This window comes from Emydura macquarii, unplaced genomic scaffold (assembly GCF_026122565.2).
Source record: "Emydura macquarii macquarii isolate MOO-44397 ecotype Brisbane River unplaced genomic scaffold, CSIRO-AGI_Emac_v2 contig_2768, whole genome shotgun sequence".
Classification (NCBI taxonomy): domain Eukaryota; kingdom Metazoa; phylum Chordata; order Testudines; family Chelidae; genus Emydura; species Emydura macquarii.
In genome coordinates, this window is record NW_027132905.1 from 38,442,096 (window position 1) to 38,462,122 (window position 20,027).

A 20,027-nucleotide genomic window follows, 5' to 3' on the forward strand; every position below is an offset into this window, starting at 1 on the left:
GGAACAGCATCACGGCACGAGCCGGCCCTCAATCACACAACAACACGGACACACATCATTGAGCCCAGCCCCACAGTCCCCATGGCAACCACAGGATTGGGGCTGTGCCCCTCACAAAGATGGCGCCTGTTTAGCGCCACACGCACGAGCCAAGGCGCACAACGCCCTTCACAAAGATGGCGGATTCCGCGCGCCTCCTCTCCCCGTTCGGGCTGAGAGAGCCCCTCACAAAGATGGCGCCAGTTCGGCGTCTTTTTCCGAGCCGGCCTGCCACCCTTCAGATCACCCACATAACCAAGATGGCGAGCGCTGCATGATGACTGGAAGGGAGACCCAGGCCGGCGTGAGTGACGCTATGTCGCGTGACGTCTGTGCGTGTGTCGGCGTGTGGCGAACGGCGAGGAGCTCATCCCGGAAGCAGCGACGGCGCTGTGATGCTCCGCTCGCTGTGAGGGGGATCCGGCCGGGGAGAGCCCCACCGCAGCCGTCCCCTCCTTGCCTGCTCATGAAGACCCGGAAGGTGAGGAGGGACCGAGCCTGGGGGCTCCCGCACGGGTGGGCGCTCGGCATAGGCCGAGCCAAGGAGTGGAGGCTACAGAGGCAAAGCCCCGCCACACGGAGCCCCAGCCTCCCCCTCCACAGAGCGCCCCCACGTCTTGCCCTGCCGGGCGGCTCCCGGCTAGTGCTGGGCAGAGGTTAAAGCCGGTGGGGCTGCGGTTCTGCGACGACCTCTCTCCGACTCACCCCCCCCCCCCCCCCCCGGCCCTCGCACGAGCTTTGCTTCCTGCTTCCCCCCCTCCTCCCCAAATCTGTCCCGCTAAAGGCTAAACACTTGCACGTTCGGGGGCGCACTTCGTCCAGCCCAGCCCACGGATAAGGAGTCGCGTCGTACCTCCTGCCTTACCCAAGTGGAGAGAGCAGCTTGCAGCCTCAGCGGTCAGTCAGTGAGCGTTTGGGACGGGGGTGAGAAGTGGGACTTCTTGATCGAAAGGAGGCTTCTACAGCTAAAAAAATAATAATAATAAAAAAAAATCGCATCCCCTTCTGCATTGTAAAATTGCGTCTGGGTTAGCTTGCAGATAGAGTGCCCTCTTCAGCAGCCCGCCAGAAGGGTGGAAACAATGCAGCCAACCCGTCTTCATCTCAAGAGGTTGATCTTTGCAAATCTACAAAAACAGTGCGTCTGGTAGGAAAAATCTTCTCCCCCTAGCCTGTGACTGTCACCTTTTCTGAAATGCTTTAAGAACATTACATACAATCATTTGGGAATGAGCTATTCATTTTGGAATATTGTTTAGGGATGTTTTGATTTTTAGAAATGCCATGAAAATAATGTGATGCAAAATGTTTTTAGTTACTACAGAGAAAAGGTGGGTGAAGTAATATCTCTTATTGGACCAACTTCTGTTGGTTAGAGAGATTAGCTTTCAAGCCACACAGAGCTCTGCTTCAGGTCCGGGAAAGGTACTTCAAGCTTCACAGGTAAATGCAAGATGGAACACATTGTTGAGCATAAGTGGTTAGCGCATTCTAAGGGACCATTCGGTTGAATTGTCTAAGTTTTGTATTGTAAAACCTCGGAAATGATTCTGAGGAAACAACATATAGCAGAACACTGAAAGTGAAATCCTGTCTTCCTCTTGGTTACTGTACTGGCATTTAACCAATTCTGTAAAAAAATGACTTTATAGTAGTAATGTAGTTTTATCTTGCAGTTTATAAAGTGGTAACTTATTTTTCCTTAAACTTATAGTTTTGTGGTTTATAATGCCAATAGTTAAGCCATTTTCAGGTCAGTTAATGACTGGTGAGGTTAATGACTCCATTTCTCCACCAAGTCACTAATAGGTAGGAAATATTGGTGTCTTCCCCAGCAATCATTATAACTTACTCTCTGTACAGGGTTTTAACTTTAATATATGTGCAGTGTGACCTAGTTATGGCTGCTGTGGGAACCATAGTTCTTCTGAGATTAAAAATCTGTTTAAACATTGGAGGGTTTTTTGCATCTAATTATGAACAGCTACAAAATGAGCACCAGTGATAGATTTAGCTTGAGAATTTGTTTTAAAAAAACTTTTTCAAACTCACTATATTTACAATATTTTATTATATGGCCATGCAAAAAACATAATCCAGTAAACAAGTTTATACACTGAAGTAAATTTTCTGGATTTGTTGTTCACGGCATAAAGTGCACTGTGGTAAACCATGTGTTTATGTAAATATTGTGAACTCCTGTATACTAGTGATCTCATAAAATAAGGTGTATAAAGTTGTTCATTCTGTTATGGTAACTATGAAGAATAATATTGAGAAAAATATGATGGTGGTCGATTATCCACTTGCTACATTAGTTCTATGCTTTCCATGGGAAGAAGATTCAAAATGGTGATGGTTTCTTTGTAATTTTGTGAAGTGTAATTGCATCAAATTTTAAACTCACTGTTGATCATAAAATCAACTTCTGTAGGGATATAGCTTTGAATCAAACTGCAGCCTCTAGAGACCACCCAGTGCTCACTTCATTAAGCTGTTTAGCTTCAGATCCAGCCTGTCACTAATATTGTCTAGTGAAGTTTGTTTGAAGTAGACCTTAGAACTTTTTATCTTTGTGATAGGCTTGTTCACACAAAGCAACTGACAGAAGCCCTTCAAAGAGGCTAAAATGTGAAAAAACTAGTCTAGTGAAACTGGAGTTACAAGAACTTGTATCTGGAAATGGAAGTGTTCCCCTACTGAAGGAACCAGCAGAAACATGTGGTGAGAAGCAACATTTGGGAGACTCAGTTGACCCCCATATGAAGCCTTTACAGAGTAAAAGCAAAAGCATTCCAAAGACTAATGAAGAGATACAGAGGAATGAAAATAACATTTCCATAAAGCCATCCGCACTGAACGGAAATAGCTGCCCACCAAAGAAAGCGGAAAGTGAAACTTTCTTGCAAAACCATATCCAGAATGCAGAAGAGGAGAGCAGCTGTGGAACTGCATTTTCAGATGAATCTGGGCTGGAGACCAGGGATCTCCAGAAGAAACCAATACAATTGGATAATAGTGCTTTCTTAGATGAGGACAGTAACCAGCCAATGCCAGTGGACCGATTCTTTGGAAACATTGAGTTCATGCAGGTAAGAATAAAACTCTTTAAGTGGGGGGGGGTTGTTTTTTTTAATTCTGCTCTTATGACCTCCTTCCTAGCTTTTAGATGTCCAAAGAATGTGAGAATGGTGCAAAAACTTCAAGCAATTTGACCAATATTGACAATCTAATTAGAGAAACATCCTGAGCTATTGGCTAGAGCTGGCTGAAAATCTTTCAATTGAACAGTTGGCTGTTACTTAAATGTAGATGAACACATTTTTTATTTTGCAAGAACTGTTAATTTTGACAGGAAAATGTCTAAATGTTTTTTCAACTTTATCTTTTTGTTTTGATAAGGTAAAAGATTTCATTTCAATAATGTCAAAAAAATTCATTATATTTATTTTAATATATTGTTAAATATAGATCAGATGTTAACATAACAACCAAAATGAAACATTTTTACCTTAGCAAAACAAAAGGTTTCAGTGGTTCTGAATCAGGATTTTTGAAAATTTTCCCACCAGCTCTGCTAACGGATTGAGTACTGGACAGGATTTTGAGTTCTGTTCCTAGATCCGCCACTGACACATTGTAATTTTGGACAAGACATAATCTCTTTCCCAAACTGTTTAATGAGAAATAAAACTTGAATAATGTGTGGATTTGTTTGTATACCACTTAGCCCAATACATTTTTAAAGTATTAAAAAAGAAAGAAAGCAAGCACCACATGCTAAGGCAAATATATTTTGCTCTTAGCATGAGCTCACATGGGTAGGGTCAGTGGGCTCACCTCAGACTGCTTCTGCTTTTACTTAAGACCTACATGAACACAGTCAGCTGTAGAAAGGTATATATTAATGTTTAGCATATACCAGTTGTGAAATGTCTGTATGAGAGAGCTGTTTGGATACTACAGCAGCTGGCTTTTGTTAATAAATTCTCTCTTTCTTAAAGGACCTCCCAGCAGCCGCACTCACATGTGCTACAATGAGCAGGCGAGAACTTAGAAAGCTGCACTTCATTGCAAAGGAAGACGATGAGGACGACGATGCACTTTAAGCACAGAATGCAAAAAAAGTTTATTTTTCTATAAGTCTCTTAAAAGAATTAGTGGTCCTATTATAATTAGCCATCCTACCCATCACATTTCATTGACATGACCTCTTTCTACAAGTGCCTTTTCTAGAGAGAAACTGTCTACTTCTGTAGGAATAGTAGACAAAATGCAAAAACCCCAAAGTTGAGTTGGAAGAGAGTGAGTGCCTTTGCTAGTGAATATGGAAGTATGAAGTCTGCAGGATTTAGAAGCCACGCCTACTGTTTTATTAGTTTAATAGAATTAAAGCACTTGTTGCTTTAATAAACTAAGCAATTTTACTTATCTCTTAGCTGTTCCTCTTCACAAAAAATAGAGCATTATGTAAATTTGAGCTCCTCCATCCAGCACAAAAAGGTCACAGTGGGCTAACAGTGATTTATTTTTTTTTTAACAAAAAACGCAAAATCTTAAAGCAGAATGTGAACTAATGTTTGTTTTATTATTTTATGGTGTTCTTCATTGGTGCTTCGTCAGTACCTAATACCTAAGAGGGAGTCCATCCTCTACTCCTTCTGTTTAGTGTTATACATTGTTTACTTCTGAAACTAATCAGTTCAACTCACAAACCTTTACATTGTAGTTCTGTTAGGAAAACTGACCCTATACAAATGTCAGCATAGGTTCTATGTTTTGTGTCTAGGTGATCAAATGTGCTTATTACAAACAAGTATGAGAGCTTTACTCTTGCCAATTCAACAAACTACGCCTGCCATTTGAGACATAAGCTAGGTTTTCTTTCTTTCACAAATATTACCAGCAATAAAGATACTGCAGGATAAATATTGCCCTAATTTATACCTATGTAAAACTTACTGTTTTCTTAAGTTGGTTTACACAACTTAAGACAGGTACATAGGTATTACTGATAGGAACTGAGTAAACAATTCTGTTGATGCGCAAGAAGGAATAAAAACTAATCTCTTTTTGAGCTTTCTTCAACAGATTATTAGTAGGTGAATGGGTGTTGGCAGTACAGAATAAGGTCAGTCTGCCTATTTACCCACGTTGTAGCTATTTTGGAAAATGAGCAGCTTCAGATGACTACATGAAAATGGTTAATTCATCTAACATCAATAACACTTCATTGGAAGTGGTAATTAGACAATAAGCTTTCGCATCTTTATTTTTTAACTTTTAAGTACTTGCTCTCTACATTTCTAGAAAGTAAGAAAAATATAACCAGCAGATGGCTTACATAAATATTCATTTCTACAGCTATAGTCTATGAAGCATTCACATAAAAGCTGAACAAATTGTATAGGGTGTGTTCATTCACTTATTTTCTTTTCATTTGATATGCTATTGCAGTCAACAATATGAATTGCTTTTTCTCTTTTCTAAGGCAGTAATATAAAAGTATTCAACTTTTTAAATGTGGTTATGATTTTTAACACTACTAAATCTTGCTGTAATCCCTATAACTTTGTCCTTCAGGCTTTTGAGGATTTTTTGTCAACGTGTCCCTAGTGAATGTCCATACAGATTCAATAACATTTATTTTTAATAGTATCTTGAAGGGTGATATTACATTATTTAGCGAGCATACTGTATATACTGTTACACTTGTCAGCAGGTGAAGAACAGAATCTGCATTTGTTATGGCATCCCCAGAAATATTCTGCAGTAAGTGTGTAGATTTCTTATTTTCAGGTGTTAAAACAGTTCGATTATTATTCAATTGTTTTGTTTGTCTAAAGAAGTAGTTTAAAAATTGATTAATGGCGAACAGGTAATTATTGGGACTGCCATTCACAAGCCCTGCTTTAAAAATGCATCCACTTATTGTATAGCATTAATGCTGAACATTTATTTTCTAAATTTGCTGCTCACTTTTTTGGTATTAGTAAAACTTCCGCACTTTAAACAATAAGATGGTACTGTTGTACTTATAATAACCTAATGCTACTGTTTGTGCAGGAAGAAAGAGGCGCCAAATACATGAAGAGACCTTTCCAGAGAGGACAGGAGATAGGCATGTTGTTCATATAGCCTAAGTGTGACCAGTGTTTCGCAAAATGTAAAAACACAATTGTGCCTTAAAGACCTTATTCTGGTCTGACCAATTTATATCCCATTCTATCAGAAGTGGTTCTTAGTTCATTTGATTTCTCAGCAGTTGCTTGTACACCCCTAGTCTCTCCTTTATAGTCATGTACAATGCAAAATATGTCAAAGTTCTTTATTAAACAAATATATATAAGTATCTTGAAGTTTTACATTTACATAGTTCCTGAGAATTCAGTTGATTTCAGATGGCCTTTTAAAAAAAAATCATTCACATTATTAGATAATTCAGAGGTAGAGGGAAGCACTACTGAACTTACAATTAGCAAAGACAACATACACTTTCTTGCCTGTTTCATTTTTCTTCAGTGCTGTGCAGTACTACATATGAAGGATATTATAGAAAAAGGTATTTTAAGGTGATATTTAAAAAACAAAACAGAAGGGGGGCATGACCCAAGGAAAAAAGACAGACTATAGCACCACGGATAAGGCTTCTTTAGAAAATATGTATGTAAAATAATAGTGTAGGTTAAAAATTGGAGTCCATAGTAGTTAGAACAGTGGTTCTCAACCAGGGCTACGTGTGCCCTTGGGGGTACACAGGTCTTCTAGGGGGTACATCAACTCATCTAGATATATGCAAAGTTTTACAACAGGCAACATGAAAAGCACTAGCAAAGTCAGTACAAACTAAACATTTCATACAGTCAATGACTTGATTATACTGCTCTACATACCATATCAGTATTTCTCAACCTAGGGGGTCGCAATTTATTTTATAATTCAATGGTAAAAATGAGAAAGTAAGCAATTTTTCAATAATAGTGTGCTGTGACACTTGTATTTTTATGTCTGATTGTAAGTGAGTGGTTTTTAAGTGAGGTGAAACTCAGGGTACACAAGACAAATCAGCTGGAAAGGTTGAGAACCACTGAGTTAGACTACAGGGATACAGCACTGGTAGTGGCTCTGCCACTGACTCTGTGTGGTGGCCTTTGGTAGATCGAAGGCACAGGCATTGTTTGCCCATCTGTAAACTGTATAAACTTTATTACCTCACGGAATTGGTGGTTTGGCTTAATGTTTAAAGCAAAAACTAAGTGTATTGTTCCAGTGATAGGAAATTAATGATTTGCAGAAATAACTCAACTTCACTGTAGCTTGTTTCTTGGACCTGCATGTCTAATGTAAGAAAGAGGTCAAAACCTGGATTGGTAATGGGATACTAAGCCTGTCACCTCTCAGTCAGATATAGTTCTGAATATGTCAAGTCTTTAACCATGTGGCAATTTACGGTCAGTTTAGGGGGAAATTTTCTGAGTACAGGCCTTAATGAATTTTACGGGACCTACGCCATTAACTTCCTAGGCACCTTTTAAAATCTCGCCCAAAGTCATTTAAGTGATGTACAAGTTAGTACAATTTTTCCCATTTTTGGCACGCCTACAAGATGAGCCAGGATTGAATCAGTTATAGAAACTGAACTTCTCTTCCAGGCAGCACCTCTCTGGCTATGAGAAAAACAGCCACTATGATTGGGTTTGGGGGAGATTTCAACTACCAGGTTGTGCTTGCTAACGGACTAGGACGTTTGGTATAAAAGGTCTTGTACAAACTACATAACATCCCATACACTATATAAGTTGCTTAGAACCAAGTGGTATCAAAGGTGGAATGACAAATGTTTGAAATAGATTTGATTGCAGTCACATCTATTAGGGAATTTAGCAAGAAGAAATCAGTCTAGGCTGTTATTTCTTAAATTCTTAGTGAAAGATTAAAAATGGTTTAGAAAAACAAGACAAAAAGCCACCTTCAGGGAAGTCACTTTGAGACCTTACCCCTATTCTTTCTTTTTCTGTATATTTTAGTTTTGTCACAGATGAGATTATGGCTGGTTTTCTTATGGCAAGCAACATGCACTAGTTTTAGATTATCCAGAGTAAACAGCAATTGATAGAAGTATTCCCAGTCCACTTCCCTTCTATCTTGTTCTCTGACAACTTCTGCTAGTGTTGGGATGATAGTACGTTTCTTCTCTATTCTGCAATATAAAATGAGGGAAGCATTTCCCATTATGACAGTAACAGACTTTCTTTTTTAAAAACCATGTATGTATTCCCTAAAGAAGTGATGGAAGCTGACCTTTCACTCATGTAAGATTTTTCTCTATTAATATTAGGATGTAGGTGGTCTTTTTTTTTAAATTCTAAAGAAACCAGCTTTGCATGAGTAATGTGTATCCTAGAATCCTATGTGATTTCTAAGTGGATAACACCTGAAACAGCTTTGGGGGGGGGGGGGCAGAAATGGAAGAGAACAGTCACCTGAGGAGCTAGTGAGGAGATGGTTGTGATACACATAGAGAAGCTGAGGGTAAGAGAAGAACAGCTAATGATGAATGTACTAGAATGTATCTCTTGTAGCGTTCGATACTGCCACCCATCACTGCTGTATCTGAGTACCTTTCACTTCAGTGCACTTTAGATAAAATGAGCAGACTAACCATCAGACTACCCCATAGAAGAAAAATAAGCTGATTAGTAACTTGTTTGACACTTAAGGTGGACAGTGCGTAACAAGTATGTTTAGTTTAATGTTTTATACATACATGTGATCTAGATTCCATGTACTGAAGAGGATTCTGCTTTCCTTGTTACTATAGGGATTGATGGAATGTTTATACCAGCAGTCATTCCTGTCAAAAGGACCCTGTAAAATATAAAGGCAGTGGGATGATATCCATCCAGGAAAATGTATTCAATTTGCTGCATAGAAAAAGATATGGGAAGAATCAAAACCATCCACTGTCTGAGCCTCCCTTTGGAAATATAGGAGATATTCATGCAAACTCTGATAACTGGCCAATTCCTAAATATTAATAGTTCTTCCCTGCACAGGAAAGCAAGAAGCAACATCAGTAAACTAACTTATGGCTGTATCTTAATTGGGCATCCAACTAGTTGTCTCTTTCCTCAAATCCCATTACTGTAGAGCATGCCAGCACTGCTCAGGCAGAGAACTCTGGCTAAGAAATGACACTGAAATGTGTGCCTATGTAAGAGGTGAATAGAGGGCAGCTCTTAGCATGGTGAAACTTTCAACAATGATTGGAAAAGCTAGTACTGAGGCCTGTGCTGCCGCTGCTGCTTTACAGCAATTTGTGGATCAGTGGTTCGGGACAGCAGATGTGAATCCAATTTTGAGCTTATAAAGGGCAAGAAACAATTCCTTTTAAAGCTGGGCTGTTTACACTGCAGTTAGCATCATGCCCTGCTGAAAGCCTAACTGAAATGTCAGCCTAAATCAGACATTTATTTTAAATAAAATACAGAATCCTGGAAAGTCAGTCCCCCCCCCATTAAGGCTTGAATTTGTTCAGCAGGATGACAATCTACAAAGGGACACTGTCAACTTAAAAACATTGTAAATAAGTTACTTATGTTATCCATACCCTTGACTATTAAAAGTGATAATTTGTCACAATTTATGCTTCTCAGAAGTTGAATTCTCAAAGTAATTACTGTGGCCTGGTCTACACTGGCGACTTAGGTTGACAAAGTCGCTTACGTCGACCTACTTACACCCGCATCTACACTGGTACCACTGTTAATTCAAATTAAGGTGCCTGGAAAAGCGACTTAATAAGACTACCTCTGCAAGTGGTGTAGCACCTAAATTGAATTTGTTAAATCGATTTAGTGTCAGTGTAGACATGTCACTTAAATTGAATTTATTGACCTCCGGAATGTATCCCACAATGCCACGCACGTTTTGATCGCTCTGGACAGTTGCGCAGTGCTGCTCAGTGGTCATGTTACCAGGAAAAGTCCCCTCCCCTCAAGCCCCGGGAAGATTTGAATTTTCATTTCCTGTGCTGCCAGCATGGAGAGAGTTTTGTCACTGTTCTCCGCATGGCTACTACAAAGCCCAAATGCGCTCCAGCATGGAGTCAACCAGAGGTCTTAGATCTCATCGGGCTGTGGGGCGAGGAGTCCGTTCTGGCTCAGCTCAGAGCCAGCAAAAGGAATCTGGACATTTATGGGAAGATATCCCGGGGCATGCTGGAGAAGAGACACGAGGGACGCTCAGCAGTGCCGCGTGAAGATCAAGGAGCTGCGTCAGTCATATCAGAAAGCCAGGGAAGCTAACAGCCTTTCTGGTTCCTCGCCCAAAACATGCTGCTTCTATGATGAGGTGCATGCAATTCTCGGTGGCAATCCCACCACGGTGCCGCCCCGCAGCATCGATACCTCCGCTAGGTCACAGTCCATGCTCAATGATGAGGACTCCGTGGACGAGGAGGCGGCTGAGGAGAGTAGGATGCAAGGGAGCAGGGTGTCCATTCTTCCAGAAAGTCAGGACATACTCCTGACCTCCAAGCAGTCCAGCAGCACACAGGACAGCACTAATGATCCCGGGGAAGGCACATCTGGTGAGGTGTTTTTTCTTCTTAGCATTTCTGTCCGTTTACATTGCGGGGGGGTGGCACGAAGGGGATTTCAGGCGTTTCGGTGAATGTACTGTGGGATTACCCAAGGAACAGTTGATTTATGTGATGAGAAATGCTACGTTTATCATCAGTTGATATCTCACGGAAATTTTGATGTATGTAATCTGTTGTTCTTCGCAAAACTTTTCAGGGGAGGGCTGCCTTGTTCCTTCCTCCACGGTAGGATACTTAGCTGCAATCAAGGGACCCTGCATCATGGCGGAACACTGCTGGTACCCTGCTGTGTCCAGCAAATCTGTGTTTTAAGCATAGACACCACCCCTCCCCCCAATGCTCTCCGCAGTTCCTCTCTGTAAGGATTTAAAATACAAGCAGAGCTCCCCCCTCTCACCACGCTGTCCTCTCTGTACGTGTTTAAAAGACCAGCAGTTCCCACCACCACGCTGTCCTCAGATCCTTTCTGTAATTGCACAGGGAGCAGACCCTTCTGGGCCGTCAGGAATAGAATGAGGCTCTGTGTTTGCCCTGTGCACTGCATAGCGATTATTGTCTATATTGTATCAGGGGATCATTGTCTACGCTGTATCAGGGATCACTTTCTTCACTATGCTAACAGTGGCTACCTTGTTGTCTTTCTTTCATTCTGTAGACACCTCGGCATTGGATCGGCCCTCAAGAAACGCAGCGGAAAGACTAGCTCAGATTAGAAAGGGGGAAAAAAAACAAAAACAAGATGACATGTTTGGTGAGCTCATGAACGCCTCAGCTGCCGCAGAGACAGAGCAAAGAGCATGGAGGCTGACCTTGTCCCAGAATATGGACATGGATAGGGACAGTTGCCAAGAAATGATGGAGCATGATCGCAGTACCACGCAGGAAATGCTGCGAATCATGCGGGACCAGGCAGAGATGCTCCGGTGGCTTATGGAGCTTCAGGAGGAGCGGAGGCAGGACAGAGTCCCACTGCAGCCCCTCCATAATGCTCCTCAACCGAGGGCTTTGCCGCCGCCCCCCTTCCCTGCCCCCAAGAGGTCTCAGAGATTGTCCAGCTTGCAGTACGTGGTCGCCTCTAGTGGAGGCGAGCAGAAAGCAGCAGCGGCCATGCTAACAGCTGGCCAGCAATCTACCACCCTACCCCTTGAGACAGTGAATGAACACTCCCCCCCCCCCCTCCTTTCCCCCATGACTTGAATGTTAAGAAATAAAGTTTTGCATCATTTCAACATGTTTCTTTATTAAATCATATCTTGTTCAGGAGGGATTTGGTGGGCACAGATATTGATGGGGAGGTGGAGGGGTTCACCAAAGGTAAACAACATACAGGAACAGAAATCAGTCCTGCATTTCATTGCAGAACCTGGTGACTGGTGTACGGCTTCATTAGCCAAGGGAGCAAGGGGTAAGCAGGATCCCCCAGGATCACTATTGGCACTTCCACATCCCCGCTGTGAGTTTTTTGGTCAGGGAAGAAAGTGCCCACCTGCATCTTAGAGAACAGCCCCAAAATACGTGCACGTCATGCACCTTCCCAGACTACCCCACATAGATGTCAGTGAAATGACCCCCTGTGATCCACAAGCCCCTGCAGGACCATGGAAAAGTACCCCTTGCGGTTTATGTACTCAGCTGCTAGGTGGGCAGGCGCTAAGATCAGTGGCCCCCCTGCAGTTTGGGAACCCCATCGTGGCAAACCCCTCTACTATATCCTGCACATTTCCCAGAGTTACTAGCCTTCGTAGCAGAAGTCTATTTATGGCACTGCACACTTGATTCACGGCAGTGCCCACTGTAGATTTACCGACTCTGAATTGATTCCAAACCGTGCGGTAACCGTCGGGGGTTACCAGCTTCCACAGAGCGATGGCGACTCTTTTCTCCACCGTCAGAGCTTGTCTCAAGCAAGTATTCACGCACTTCAGGGACGGGGCCAGCTCCAAGACACTTCAAGGAAAGTTGCCTTTTGCACATGAAAGTTTTGCAGCCACTGATCATCATCCCACAGCTGCATAATGATGTGGTCCCACCAGTCTGTGCTTGTTTCCCTGCCCCAGAACCAGCACTCCACAGACTGCAGATGACTCGTTACAGCCTGCAGTAACCGGGAATTGTGCTCCTCGATGGCTTGTAGCAGGGCAGCCTCAGTTGCATCGGTGTTGTCTGTGCTTCAGCTTCTTGCTCTATTTCGAAAATAATTTTTGATAAGCCGCGATGTATTTCTCACGCTCACAATAATAGTGCAGAGTTGAGCTGGCTCCACGTCTCTGAAGCAATGGCGATCGCAGGGACTAAAATAACCATGCGAAAATACTTTTCCTGTTTGGTTGGGGGGGGAGAGGAAGGAGGAGGAAGCAGTGTTGCATCATGGGACGATGATACTCGTCCCAACAGCCACCGTGGCTAGTTGCACTGTGGGATAGCTACCCACATTGCACTGCTTTGCAATTCAAATTAAGGCTGGTCAGTGTAAATGCAGGAGACCTGCGCAAACAGCGTAGTGTATACACACTGTTGTGAATTATAAAAATCGGCTGCTGAAAGTCAACTTAAAGTAAGTCGACTTCCCTGAGCAGTGTAGACATAGCCTCAGTCTCACTCTGTGCTGCAATGTTTAAAATACCTATCCAAAAAAACAAAACATAAAAACTAGTTGTTGATTTTAAATCTTATTTAAATTTAGTAAGAACACCAAAGATTTTATCTGAGAACAAATTATGCTCGCAATGTCCTTCAGTCACTGTAGCTAAGTAACTTGTTTCTCTTCAGCTTAATAGTTTACAGTGCCCAGAGGATTATTCTGCGTTTAAGTGCATAACTCTCATTAACATTTACTTCCATGAGCATAGCACCTAAAATATATCTTACATATATGTGTTTGTCTTAGAAATAGTTTCTTACTTGACAGGAGAACCATCCCTCTTTAGTACAGAGGCGGACTGCCTCCTCTTCTCTTCTGTCAAAGTAACAGCCATTATATTTCATAGACTTCAGTTTATCCAACATAAAGTCAGTTATTCTTTTATATTCTGCTTGTGCTGGTGCATCAACAGCTGAAATATAACTGCTAACCTTTAAGAAAACAAAAACACTATGTCATTCTTAGCTCAAGACAGTGCCTATTGCAGCCTGAATCTACTTAATAAATCCAATAGATTTAAATGTAAACCTTAAATAAAATAATTCCTTGGCTGTTTACAGGGGAAAAAATCAGCTGTTCGGGTCTAATGTAAAGATTTATTTTTAATAACACAGCTTGAAACCAAGCTACATTCAAAACATCAACGTTTACCTCTTTCATGTAACTTCGTATTCTGCTTTCACAACTATATCTCATGTAGCTTGATTTATTCTTAAAGCGAGACTGTATACCTAAAAGAAATTTTAAAACTTGTGACTTGTGTCTTGAACAAAAAACTCTCAAGCTGCTGTTTAGCTTGGCTGGACCTCTGGCTCCTTTTCTTTATGAAATGAAAGTAAGTATGATAGTTTGTTTCCCTTCCTTGTTTATAGTTCATTGTTAAAAAATGCCTTGCTATTTGGACTTTACACAGGGCCTAGCACATTGTTTGCTCTTTATCATAAACCAATCATTGCTCTTAATGGTACTCCTGATGTGCCCATACCTGGAATACTATGTTCAGTTCCAGGAACTTCAATATTAGAAAGATGACAAACTGAAGGGTGTTTAGAAAGGAACACCACAATGATTAGGGTACCAGATGGATGGGCTTAAAAGGAAAGATTAAAAGCTATATCTATAACTATATCTATATCTAGCTATATCTATATCTATAGAGTGACATCTAAAGGGAATATATATCTAAACATAAAGAGGAATATAAATCTAAAAACATCTAAACATTAAAGAGCTGCCCAGGGACTACATGTAGAAGAAATGGGAGGAAAGTAAGATGAATACCTATCAGGAAAAACTTGACAGATCTACTGAACTGTGCAGTAGTGTTCCCAGGAAAATGGTGGGCTCCCCTTAGCTTGGATCATTTTAGAATTAGATTTGATAAAGCACAGAGGAACTGAGGACATAAACGACATTTTGTGATCAACTCATGGAAATTGAAGGAAAAAACTTTAAGCTATCCATCCCACCGCTTAAAGATTTAACTGCTATACCAATACAGAACTTACCTTCAAACCACTCTCCGTCTTCCTCTCTGCATTCCGCCAAAATGTTCTCACTTAGATTGTGAATGAGATCCACTATAAGCTTCTGTCTCTTGGGAGCATGCTCATCTGATAGGAGCTTTTGTGCAGCCTCGACAAAGTCATTTTTTTGTGTGTCAAATGTATTTAGGACGTTATGTATGTCACTGACAACTGTAGTTTTAAATGAAGAAAAAATTACTTGTGGTCGGCAAACTTATGTAGTCTGAACTGTGTTTTCAGCTAGGATTTTGATGTGTTCCATAAAACAAGTTATCAGGAATTGCATAAAGAATATTTTTAAAGAGCATTGTGCTATTTTTCAACATTTATATCTTAAAGTAAATCCAAAACTTCAGTGTTGACTTCCTAGTTTTTCACAGGAAATCTGGGGGCAAACAGTTGTCATCAGGCCAAATTCCCATCCTCTGTTGATGCTGAATAGCACCTTGCTCTGAGTAGCCCAGCATAACTACTTGTGGGGTAAGATTCTACTCGGAGTGAGTAAAGGCATCTTTTATTCTGTGCATGTTCAAAAATCTACCAGGCTTTTCTCCACCCAACTGACCAACTCTGAAAAATGAGGCAAATTTCTTCCAATTTACTTTTAACAGTACTACCTTAGTAATATAGTAACAGGTAACTAATAAGTGGGTGGCCTATTGCATGCGTGTGAACCAAAAATCAATGATAATTCATTGAAGTGTACTTTAAGATGACAGCTATAGATTAGCTTTAGTTTTAATACTTCAGACTAGTAAATATGTAGTAGAATGTTGTAATTAAGTATTTGTATGTTACCATACTCCTTTTACAGACTGGTAAATCGAGGCACAAGAAGACCTGTACAAGGTCATATTGAGCAACAATGGCAAAGATGGAAATAAAATCCCAAAGTCTGATTTCCTCCCATTTGCCCTTTTGAAATATGAAACTGTTTAAGTTGCAAGATAAATTGATACATTTTTCTCACTTACAACCCTGCCAGATCTCCCCTGGGGCTAGTAGTATAAGGTCTGTATGATCCGGAACGCTGTGGAAGTAATCTTTTGTCAGTACCGTCCCATCCTCATACAAACACAGCCGGCAGCCAGGAGACGAAAGCTGTTTATAAAAAGAAAACACACACAGACCTACATTTTCACTTCAAGGATGTTAGCTTGCAAATGGACGCAAAGAAAACTTTAATGGTGAAGAAATCAAGTCCCTGCAGGAGGAAAAACGCAGACTCCACTGCTCCCGGTTCTTTTGCTGTTACTACAGAGCTCGCCCAGGGGGAAGGAAGGCCGCTGGCCCGCAGATCCCCCACTCTCGTCTCAGGCAGCAGCTGGCTGGCTCTGGCCGGCTCAGTAAGCGTGGCTGAGTTTCTGGAAAGCTGGCCCCGGTGCGGCCCAGGCGCTCGCGGCTCTCCCGTGCCCCTCCTGCACGCGCCGTACCTCAGCCAGCACCGGCTGTCAGGCGGCCCAGCGGCGGGGGGCGCGCGCACAAACATCGGGCGAGCGACATGGCTGGGCTGGGCCCGGCCCCCGATTGACTCGCTCGCTGCGCGGGGCCGGGGGGAGACAGGGCTGACGGGACCGTGGGTGTCAGTCCCGCCCTCTGCCCACGGCCCGGCTGCGCTGCAGACCCTGGACAGCGCTCGGCCCGGAGGCGCGGCGCCACTCCCAGCTCATTCGTGCGGGTGGCGCCAGCCCGTCCCGTCCCCAGGGAGGGAGGGAGGCCCAGGGGTCATTGCCGAGCCCGGGCTGTAGGAGGGGACTGGGAATCGTGCCCCGAGCCCCGCCGGGCGGCGGGCTCAGTCAGGCCGCACCTGCAGCAGCTTGGCCCCCTTGCTCAGCAGCTCCTCCAGGCTCCTCCCCGCCACCCCGTACTTCTGGGGGCCGCGCAGGCTGCGGATCTTGAAAACCTTGAGCCGCGAAGCCATGGCAGAGCCGAGAACGGGGCCCGGCACTTCAGCACCGACAACTCCCCGGGGCCCTAGCGCCGCTCCTCCAATTATGTGTGCGCATGCTTACAGACTCGCGCCCGGCTCAGGTGGGACGCCATGATCGTTACCGAGGCGGAAGCAGGGCCGGCGCATGCGCAGGTGTGGCCCGCCTCGCGCTGTAGCGCATGCGCAGGAGGTACGTGTGTACGTACTACGTAGGCTGGTTGCCATGAGAGCGGTGGTCCTGGCGATGGAGCCGGAGTGAAGTAGGTGGGGTGAGGAGGGTGCAGCCGGGGTGTTCGCCGCCCCGCTCGCGGTCCTGCCATGCCCGGGGTGAGCGAGCACGAGGGCTCCTGTCCGGCTGCGCTCCCTTATCCCCTCCCCATGGGCCTTGGCCGCTACTCACCCGCCCGATGGGCACCCAGAGACCCGGCCTCAGGGGATCCCGACCCCTCGCCCGCTGCACGGCCGCCCCCGGCCGCCCCATCCGCCCTGCCGCAAGCCCGCTCGTGAGGCGGCCCGGCTAGACCCACTCCCCATCCCGCCGCGTGCTCGGGCCTGTGCTGGGGCTTCTGGCAAAGCCCCTGCCACCCCGGGCAGCGATCGCTTCCCCCTGCCTTACACACACACACACACACACACACACACCGTGGGGGAGGGCGGACTCGGAGTCGGCTCCCCTCCTGGCCCCGCGGCGCTGGGGGGGCCTGGCCGGGGTGGGGGGTGGGAGGCGGGGCAGCAGCAGCTTTCACTTGTCTATGACGCCCCCGTCGGAATCTTTGTAAAGTTCTTGTTTTCCAAACACCCCCAGCCCTAGGGCCTGGCTTCCCTCTTCTTCTCCCCCTCCCCCCAGTATTGAGCCCTTCTGTGCGGGCCCTCTCCGCTAGCTCTCCTCTCCTCTCCTCCCCTGTCCCAGGGTCACCTGGGGGGCCTGGAGCAGTGCAGGCTCAGCCAGTAACTGTTGGACTCCGAGAATGTAAGAAGCGGGGAAGTGCTTGTGCTGAGTTAATGTCGGACCCCGTTTGCTGGGCACAAAGCATGACGAGGTGTCTTAGAAGCTTAGCAGAACTGAATCCTCCCCCCGAGCTATCTTCTCACGTGGAAGTGGGTAACAATGGTGGGTGCATGAAGCCACCCAGAAGAGAATGTGTTCTGTGGCGTGAAAGCCTTCGCTGCACGCCCGTGCAAGTGATCGGGTTGAACACTTTAATATTTTTTGTGGCAGGTTCCCAGACTTCCAGTATTCTGTATGTGTCTTGTTTTAATCTGCTCATGATACATTTTAGTTACTTTGTCAGATGTTATAGATCATTTATGAGAGTGCAACTTGGGACAAACCAGCTTTTGAAGGTTTTAAACCAGGTGATGAATTTTTGTGGCAGATGCTGATGAGAACTGAAGGTGGTCTACTTTAGACTGTGCTGCATTTGTAAGCATCTAGGGGCTGAGAGAGCATTTCTTTTACAGAATTCATGAGCTGTACAAGAGAAGGGAGCTCACCATTCCTTCCTGCTGCCTACTTTTTGTGTGAAAGTACAATGTGCTCAGTTTTCAAAGGTAACTTAATACATTACTAAGTTATTTTGTTGCCTAGTGGTGGAATGAGGGATATATTTTACAGACATAAAGGAAAGCAGGTTACGTGTTAGTTCCGTACTCTTTTCAGTGTGAAAGGGAGGAGTTCAGTTCTGTAAGATCACTAATCAGGAGGAAATTCTTTGATGAGAGAGGTCTTTGCTGTTCTGTCCGCCCACTTTTTTCTCCTTTTGCCACATGAGCTACTCAGTTAGGTGGAGTGTCTGTGATATTCAAGGTGTCAATAAATCTTTACTCTTTTCACTTACAGTTCCATTAATTACAAAGGAATGGCCATACTGAGTCAGACCAATGGTCCATCTAGCCCAGTGTCCTGTCTTCCAACAATGCCAGATGCTTCAGAAGGAGTGAACAAAAATAGGGCAAATTATCGAGTGGTCCATCCCAGCTTCTAGCAGTCAGAGTTTAGGGACACCCAACCAGGGGGATACATCCCTAACCATATTGACTCATAGCCATTGATGGACCTATCCTCCATTAATTTATCTAATTCTTTTTTGAGCCCTCTTATACTTTTGGCCTTCACAACATCCCCTGGCAAGGAGTTCCACAGGTTGACTGTGCACTGTGTGAAGAAGTATTTCCTTTTGTTTGTTTTAAACCTACTGCCTGTTCATTTCACTGGGTGACCCCTGCTCCATCACTGGTTTGTGTTTTATGTATAAGGATAAATAACACTTTTTATTTGCTTTCTCCACACCAGTCATGATTTTATAGAGCTCTATCCTATCTCTCACACTCCTTAGTTATCTCTTTTCCAAGATGAACAGTCCCAGTCTTTTTAATCTCTCTTCATATGAAAGCTGTTCCGTACCCCTAATCATTTTTGTTGCAATTTTTTGTACTTTTTCCAATTCCAGTATATCTTTTTTGAGATAAGGTGACCAGAACTGCATGCAGTATTCAGGGTGTGGTTGTACTATGGATTTTCAGTGGCATTATGATGGTTTCTGATTTATTATTTATTCTTTTCCCTATGGTTCCTAAAGTTCTATTAGTTCTATTATTTTTTTTGACTGTCTCTGCACATTGAGCAAATATTTTCAGAGAACTATCCACAATGACTCCAAGATCTCTTCTCGAGTGGTAAACAGCTAATTTAGACCTTATCATTTTGTATGTCTAGTTGGGGATTATGCCAATGTGCATTACTTTGAATTTATCAACATTGAGTTTCTTCTGCCATTTTCTTGCTCAGTCACCCAGATCCCTTTGTAACTCTTCACAGTCCGCTTTGGACTTAACTATCCTGAGTAATTTTGTATCGTCTGCAGACTTTATCATCTCACTGTTTACCCTTTTTCTCAGATAGTTTCTAAATATGTTGAACAGCACTGCTCCCAGTACAATTTCTTGGGGACCCTGCTGTTTACAGTTGTTCACTGTGAAAACTGACAATTTATTCCTACCCTTTGTTTCCTATCTTTTAACCAGTTACTGCTCCATGAGAGGACCTTCCCCCTTATCTCATGACTCCTTATGTTACTTAACTTCTGAAAAATCTTTTTCTCTTTTCCTTTAAATTTAAGCCTGTTGGTTAAAATGCTTTAAATTCTTAAAATTGTTTTTTCACTAAACTGATCCTGATACTTTTTGTTGGCTCTCTCACACAGATGGAAATGGAAACTTGCTATCCTAAACCAATTGGAATTGCACAGAAACACAGTGTTACTATAGCGGAAATTCTGAAATTGTGCT

The 20,027-nt window shown here is 43.4% G+C and overlaps 3 protein-coding genes across 7 annotated transcripts in view; 2 read left to right on the forward strand and 1 right to left on the reverse strand.

Annotated features, from left to right (window-relative positions):
- The first annotated feature begins 349 nt into the window (after positions 1 to 349).
- On the forward strand, positions 350 to 6,365 carry CUNH1orf174 (chromosome unknown C1orf174 homolog). 2 transcript variants are annotated; one of them, XM_067567099.1, is made up of 4 exons: positions 350 to 520; positions 1,073 to 1,186; positions 2,622 to 3,131; positions 4,044 to 6,365. In XM_067567099.1, exons 1-4 carry the CDS (start codon positions 356 to 358, stop codon positions 4,146 to 4,148), a joined length of 894 nt encoding a protein of 297 aa, XP_067423200.1. In that variant the 5' UTR covers positions 350 to 355; the 3' UTR covers positions 4,149 to 6,365. The 2 variants fall into 2 exon arrangements, with proteins under 2 accessions (XP_067423200.1, XP_067423201.1); XM_067567100.1 differs by having other exon boundaries at positions 1,073 to 1,177.
- A 1,654-nt stretch (positions 6,366 to 8,019) lies between these two features.
- Positions 8,020 to 16,806, reverse strand: DFFB (DNA fragmentation factor subunit beta). 2 transcript variants are annotated; one of them, XM_067567097.1, is made up of 7 exons: positions 16,617 to 16,806; positions 15,784 to 15,910; positions 14,792 to 14,980; positions 13,935 to 14,014; positions 13,544 to 13,714; positions 8,807 to 8,907; positions 8,020 to 8,239 (listed from the first exon to the last, which is right to left on the reverse strand). In XM_067567097.1, exons 1-7 carry the CDS (start codon positions 16,728 to 16,730, stop codon positions 8,020 to 8,022), a joined length of 1,002 nt encoding a protein of 333 aa, XP_067423198.1. In that variant the 5' UTR covers positions 16,731 to 16,806. The 2 variants fall into 2 exon arrangements, with proteins under 2 accessions (XP_067423198.1, XP_067423199.1); XM_067567098.1 differs by lacking the exons at positions 8,020 to 8,239; positions 8,807 to 8,907 and adding an exon at positions 11,897 to 12,825.
- A 208-nt stretch (positions 16,807 to 17,014) lies between these two features.
- CEP104 (centrosomal protein 104) overlaps positions 17,015 to 20,027 on the forward strand; it is a 30,933-nt gene continuing 27,920 nt past the window's right edge. Inside the window, exons 1-2 of one of the 3 annotated variants that reach the window (XM_067567102.1) lie at positions 17,015 to 17,066; positions 18,201 to 18,290. In XM_067567102.1, coding sequence (XP_067423203.1) covers positions 18,206 to 18,290 — 85 coding nt within the window. In that variant the 5' untranslated portion in view covers positions 17,015 to 17,066; positions 18,201 to 18,205. Of the gene's footprint in view, positions 17,067 to 18,200; positions 18,291 to 20,027 lie in introns of those variants that run through there. The other 2 variants (XM_067567103.1, XM_067567104.1) reach the window with 2 other exon arrangements.